The 7,500-nt window shown below is 43.7% G+C and overlaps 1 protein-coding gene across 1 annotated transcript in view; it reads right to left on the minus strand.

Annotated features, from left to right (window-relative positions):
• ptprt (protein tyrosine phosphatase receptor type T) overlaps nucleotides 1-7,500 on the minus strand; it is a gene marked incomplete at both ends in the record, with an annotated part of 294,857 nt that overhangs the window by 2,963 nt on the left and 284,394 nt on the right. Inside the window, 1 exon segment of the mRNA XM_080495323.1 lies at nucleotides 4,889-5,052. Within this exon segment, the coding sequence (XP_080351449.1) occupies nucleotides 4,889-5,052 (164 nt within the window).

Genomic DNA, 7,500 nt, shown 5'->3' on the forward strand with positions numbered 1-7,500 from the left:
TTAAAAGAAAAAAGCGAGGGCTTCAAATTTGCGGTAACTCGCTGACTAGCTTGTTAGCTTTGCCACACTTAGCGTCGTTGTTTGCTCATGTGCGGTGACCTGAAGGTCAGAAACATTCCGCCGTCATCTGATGCTGCGTTCGATCGTACTTGTTACTCAGAAAGGTAAATCAGTTTCATTACACCAGCGTCTATTTTTTTCTAATGTCATGCGATCTACTACTACTACCTTTGCGATCGACCGGTAGATCGCGATCGACGTATTGATCCGCCCTGCACGAGAAGAAGAATGGTGGGAGCACAGAGGTGTGGGCGGAGACGGAGAACGAGGACTTGTGGGAATCAAGGTTTCACTTTCCTCTGGGTGTTTATTGGCTGTTGGTCGTTTGTGCTGCAGTGAAAACTCCGATACTGTGAGGGTCATTGCAGACCCGTCGTACTGTACGACGCAAGGCGTCGGCTCCCGTCACAGATCGTCTCTTGTCTGAAAACTTCCCGCCGTCTTTAAGAACAAGTGCAGGAAGAGTGTTTCTTTACGGGTGCAGTGATCTCATGGGACCGCGGCTTTTAATTAAATGTCTGGACGGGCCGAGCGCGAGCGTCTGAGGTCTTCTCCAATCAGCCACGCAATCAACGCCTGCACTTTATGCCTGACGCCTAATTTCGGTCCGTCACGACTTTGCCCTCATTTCTGTTGGTTAACGTTTACATCACTTTGAACTCACTGACTCATAATGAAGAAAAGTAGCAGCTAGCGCCGCTCCATTAGGCAAGAAAACGGTTCCAGGACTTTGTAAAACTTTTGAGACGCGCCGAGATCAACCACAGTGTGACAGTCTTGTTAAACTCTGACATGTTTGTGGATTATTATAAGATTTAAAAGGTGGTAAAGACGCGTAAGGTTCCACTTTTATCTGATGATTATACATTTGAACGACATTCCACCCATATAGTGTAACGTTCCTTCCTCGGTACTATGTGAACTATCATTTCTTTACTTGTTCTGATTAAAATCTTGAATCCTCCAGGTTGATGTTTTAACTTCTCCTCACCGCTTTCCACAAGGTTTTATTCTGTTTTCTTTCTTCTGAGATTCTGCAGAAAATGAGACGTGTGCTCCGCATTAAACAGCCGTCAGCCTCCGAAGCAGCAGAACAAGCGAGGAGCAGAAAGAGAATAATCCATTTTCAGCAGCTGCTGATTGAGCCATCATGTTTCTCCTTATCGCTGGTATTACAGAGTGTGTGAAATCAATAGCCGGGCTTGATTAGCCGGTGCGGCTGTCTTTAGCCGGAAGCAGAACACGCTCACGTCCCGTCACTCACAGCGGAGAAGTTCAAGAATTCACGCCTCAAAAAGATGTGCCGCCGCATTTCTTCCCACACAAACTGACGTCGCTGTTCAGCAGCATTTCTTCCTATAAAGAACTCAATTTAAAGTGGAAGATAGCATGTCGCTAGGATAACCGACAGATTGTATCTGGAGGGGAGCAGATGAGGGGATATATCTCTCAGTATGCATATTCCCCGAAACATTGATTTTGATAGTTATCTGGATTGAGTAATATGGCTATATAATTTTGCAGATGACCTGATTCTGGGTCAGGGTTTCGTATGTAGCAGAGCAGCGATCCATTGAAAATCATCCTGGTGGAGTACCAGGGGCCCGAGAACTGAGCAGACGTGTTATTTTATAAGTGAGTGTTTACAGTCGAACTTATGTTATAAAAGTCCCAAATCATCAGCCGGTGAACAAATCCACATTCTCCGGATACGTTTTTATTTATTTAGATGTAAGTGTTCTCTGTAGAGGACAGACAGGATGGAAGTACGTCGTAAAAGCGTTTCCTGAATTGGCTGAAAAGGCAGTGAGTTGGTGAAATTGTGGGAGAAATTGAAGAATTTCAGGTTGCTTTTGTGCAAATAAGCATTAAAAGTAAGTGTTTATATTTTATTTGCACTAAAAACCAAGATAAATCGTGGACTTGTTACGTCTCGGCTCCAGCTGGACGACTCAGACCCCGACGGTTCCAGTCAAAATGCATTATTTCAGAAATGTTTTGAAAACCGTGTTAAGTTAGATGGAAATGACAGAAATACTGAAAACGAGAACCTTGAGCTGTAAACATTAACAACCGGAGAACACAGACATGATAGAGGACAGACCACCAAAATAAGACTGTCAAAATAAAACCACCAAGATGGATTGTTATTATGGTGACTGTCAAAATAAAACTACTAAGTTGGATTGTTATTACGGTGACTGTCAAAATAAAACTACCAAGTTGGATTGTTATTATGGTGACTGTCAAAATAAAACTACCAAGTTGGATTGTTATTAAGGTGACTGTCAAAATAAAACTACTAAGTTGGATTGTTATTACGGTGACTGTCAAAATAAAACTACCAAGTTGGATTGTTATTATGGTGACTGTCAAAATAAAACTACTAAGTTGGATTGTTATTACGGTGACTGTCAAAATAAAACTACCAAGTTGGATAGTTATTACGGTGACTGTCAAAATAAAACTACCAAGTTGGATTGTTATTACGGTGACTGTCAAAATAAAGCTACAAGTTGGATTGTTACTACGGTGATTGTCAAAATAAAACTATCAAGTTGTATTGTTATTACGGTGACTGTCAAAATAAAGCTACCAAGTTGGATTGTTATTACGGTGATTGTCAAAATAAAACTACCAAGTTGGATTGTTATTATGGTGACTGTCAAAATAAAACTACCAAGTTGGATTGTTATTACAGTGACTGTCAAAATAAAACTACCAAGTTGGATTGTTATTACGGTGACCATACACAGTCGTGGCGTTTCCCCGGTTACCATGGAGATGCCTGAGCCAAGACACAACGAAAGTTTTGCATTGTTACTTAAAAATGTTGTCATGGAAACGGGCCCCAGTACAACCTCGGCGTTGTCGTTGTCAACCGTCTATCGTCTCCAGTGTTCGTCCCTCTGAGCTAAAACGACTCGCCTGGTTTGGACTCAGTCGCAAACAAAAAAATAAATAAACAAACAACGACCTAATGAGAACAATCACGCCGTGATCGGCTGGTTGACAAAATATTGACTGACAGATGTTCTATAAACATTAACGGACTCTTTCCACATGGAACCTACAATCAATGAGACACGACTGTCTGCCTCGTACAGGAAACCCTGCAACTGCGCTCAGCAGATAGAAGAGGAAATCAATGGCTCTGTGATTGGTCCACTGAGCTGTGACCGAGGAAGCTGATTGGATGAGCCGCCTCCCCTCTAATCGCGCCGCTATAGATTTTACAGCTTGTTTCCTTTCCTCATTATCGGCTTCATTTGTTCGGCTCAGATAAGAACGATACGGAACATCGTGGTATTTGTCTGCAAACACACACGGCGTGAAAACGGCTTTAATTAGACGGAGGCTGTTTCTGCAAGTGGATCTGGAGTCGCCCGTGTTGGAGAATGAAAAACTCCGTAACCTGGAAATGATGACGACTCCAAGTGTTCCGATTGGCTTTGATGCATAAACAAAAAAAAACAAAAAAAAAACAATCCTACATTAGATTTCACAGCCAGTTTCCACTGATTGGGTCTCGGTGTTGTATTATATCTGCTCTTACTAAAACAGTGCGCTCCCCGGTGGACAAATCAGGAAGAGCAGTTACTGTTTGTTTGTTTTGTTTTTTTACATTCATCAACAAAAAAGCATCACAATTGTCACTTTGAACCCGTTAATCCTTCTACTGGGAGAAAACGAGTGACGCTGCACTATGGAAGTAAAACTGTGCCATCAGATTCTGAATTTGAATTTGTAACTCTGAATTTTTTTACGCTCAAGATCAGACTTTAAATTTTAAAAGCTGTCGAATTTCAAGTACGTATCTTTTTTTTTGTATCTAAAAATATTCAGTGTAAAAATTCAATGTGTCTAAAAATTCAGCCGCAAAAAAATATCAGCTGTAAAGAAATTCAGTTGCATAAAAAAATTCAGCTGCGAAAAAAATTCAGCCGCAAAAAAAATCCAGCTGCAAAAAAATTAAACCACAAAAAATTTCAGCTGCAAAAAAATTCAACCACAAAAAAAAATCCAGCTGCAAAAAAATTCCAGCTGCAAAAAAAATTCAACCGCAAAAAATTTAGCTGCAAAAAAATTCAGCCGCAAAAATAAATTCAGCTGCAAAAAAAATCCAACCGCAAAAAAAAATTCAGCTGCAAAAAAATTCAACCACAAAAAAAATTCAGCTGCAAAAAAAATTTCAGCTGCAAAAAAAAATTCAACCGCAAAAAATGTAGCTGCAAAAAAATTCAGCCGCAAAAAAAAATTCAGCTGCAAAACAGGCGTGACCAACAAAGTTTCCCTTGATTGGATGTTGGGTGAACGAGACGGGTATCGATTGCATCGTCCTGATGACACAGAGATTCTGGCTGTTTTGCAGCTGAATTTTTTTTTGTGGTTGAATTTTTTTACAGCTGAATTTTTTTACAGCTGAATTTTTAGACACTGAATATTTTTAGATGTTGAAAAAAAATCAGAAGTCAAAAAAAGATACGTACTTGAAATTTGACAGCTTTTAAAATTCAAAGTCTGATTTCCATGGTAAAAAAAATTCAGAGTTAGAAATTCAAATTCAGAATCTGACGGCACAGTTTTACTTTCATACTGCACAGCCTGCATGAAGAAATTAGAAAATACACAGTAATAAACAATATTTATACAATAATCAGGTTTGGATGTTAAGATAATATTAAAATTCGAACTGATGTGTACTTAGTTTTTTTTGGATTTTGACTCATTTCACTTTTGAATGATTGAAGTGAAAATCGGTCGATAAAAGTGTGTTGTTTGTTGCTGAAGTGTGGGTTTGCAGGTGAGTCTCAGCAGGAACACTCACAGGCAGTGCACCACCGTCCGGCCGTCGCCGCCGTCGTACTGCTCCTGCCACTTGGCCAGCCTCCGGACCAGCTGCAGGATGGAGCGCTTGGACAGAGGCGTGTCCCGGTAGGCCGGCCAGCCAATGAACTGGAAGTGCTGCACCAGGCGGTAGCCGTCCTGAGGCTGCGGGGAGACGCAGGCGGTCAGGACCGTCCTCTCAAACATCGCCAGTCACAATCACATCATCAGCAAAGAGTCACATTCACATCATCAGCAAAGAGTCACATTCACATCACCAGCAGAGAGTCACATTCACATCATCAGCAAAGAGTCACATTCACATCACCAGCAGAGATGCAAACGGAGCCGATTTATTAGAGAGAAGAGACCAAAGAAATGGTAAATGAAGCTTTAAAATGGCCTCCGGTTGAGGTGTGTTACTCTGTAATGAGCTCAAAGTGATTTGTTGCGTTTTGGGATCATTTACACAAAAAAACAAATGGACTTTTTTCCCCCTGAAATGGATCAGCGGGGATTAAATGTGTCTTTCTGCTGCTGCACGTCCAGCAGTTTTCCCTAAAGACGCTCCGACCACAGCGAGACGGACTGACGGACGTCAGGATGGAACGTCGAGCCTCACGAACGACGTCCGGAGCCGAGAAACGACTCTGGACACATCCCATAATAAACAGGGAGTTGTTCTGGAGAGGGGCTGCAGGGGATTCGTTCATTCAGGACAAACACTTGTAGCGAAGGAAACATGAAGCACTTTGAATGTGTTCTCTGCTCCAATCAGCTCGCTGGAACCGAAGCCTCCGCAAGGAAACACGACTGGACTCAAACACGGCGGCTCGCCACGTTCTAATTCAATTTCATGGCGCGCTTTCAGTCTTCTGGGGGGGGGGGGGGGGGGGGGCATCAGTGTCAGGCTGGTTTACAGCCACACACACACACACACACACACACACACACACACACACACACACACACACACACACACACACACACACACACACACACACACACACACACACCTGCACCTCTTCACTTCATTCTGATGAAATCAGCTCTCATTTGAAACTTCCTCCACGACTCGCTCTGCCTCCCCTCCTGGCTATTCTTCTGTGCTTCCCTTATTTATATATTTCCATTTCTCTCTCTACCCCCACCCCCCTCTCCCCCCCGCCTCCCCCCCCCCCCCCCCCCCCGACTGTTTCCCTCCTCATTTGATGGCTTAGTGGTCGGTGGTAGCGACTCGGCGAGGTTGGAGCTGCTCACAGTGTGAGATGTGCTGCTATTGCCATGATATGAGCCATTTCACACTACACCGGTGATGTGTTGGACACACACACACACACACACACACACACACACACACACACACACACACACACACACACACACACACACACACACACACACACACACACACACACACACACACACACACACACACACACACACACACACACACACACAGTGGGGTAGACAGGAGTTCACTAAGCGCTATAGGAGCATGCAGACGATACGGCAGCAGTGGAGTCGTACCGTCATGGATGGATGAGAAAATGAGATGAGGAGTGAGTGACTGGAGTAGGTAAGAGGGGGAGGAGTGGAAGGGGGAGGTAGAGAGGTGATGAGGGGATGAAGGAGGGAACAGAAATAGGAGGTAGAGAGGTGATGGGGGATAAAGGAGGGAACAGAAATAGGAGGTAGAGAGGGGATGAAGGAGGGAACAGAAATAGGAGGTAGAGAGGTGATGGGGGATAAAGGAGGGAACAGAAATAGGAGGTAGAGAGGTGATGAGGGGATGAAGGAGGGAACAGAAATAGAAGGTAGAGAGGTGATGAGGGGATGAAGGAGGGAACAGAAATAGGAGGTAGAGAGGTGATGAGGAGATGAAGGAGGGAACAGAAATAGAAGGTAGAGAGGTGATGAGGGGATGAAGGAGGGAACAGAAATAGAAGGTAGAGAGGTGATGAGGGGATGAAGGAGGGAACAGAAATAGGAGGTAGAGAGGTGATGAGGAGATGAAGGAGGGAACAGAAATATAAGGTAGAGAGGTGATGAGGGGATGAAGGAGGGAACAGAAATAGAAGGTAGAGAGGTGATGAGGGGATGAAGGAGGGAACAGAAATATAAGGTAGAGAGGTGATGAGGGGATGAAGGAGGGAACAGAAATATAAGGTAGAGAGGTGATGAGGGGATGAAGGAGGGAACAGAAATAGAAGGTAGAGAGGTGATGAGGGGATGAAGGAGGGAACAGAAATATAAGGTAGAGAGGTGATGAGGGGATGAAGGAGGGAACAGAAATATAAGGTAGAGAGGTGATGAGGGGATGTAGGAGGGAACAGAAATAGAATGTAGAGAGGTGATGGGGATAAAGGAGGGAACAGAAATAGGAGGTAGAGAGGTGATGAAGGAGGGAACAGAAATAGGAGGTAGAGAGGTGATGAGGGGATGAAGGAGGGAACAGAAATAGAAGGTAGAGAGGTGATGAGGGGATGAAGGAGGGAACAGAAATAGGAGGTAGAGAGGTGATGAGGGGATGAAGGAGGGAACAGAAATAGGAGGTAGAGAGGTGATGAGGAGATGAAGGAGGGAACAGAAATAGTTCACACGGCAACGATT

Source organism: Blennius ocellaris (assembly GCF_963422515.1).
Source record: "Blennius ocellaris genome assembly, chromosome: 4".
Classification (NCBI taxonomy): Eukaryota; Metazoa; Chordata; class Actinopteri; order Blenniiformes; family Blenniidae; genus Blennius; species Blennius ocellaris.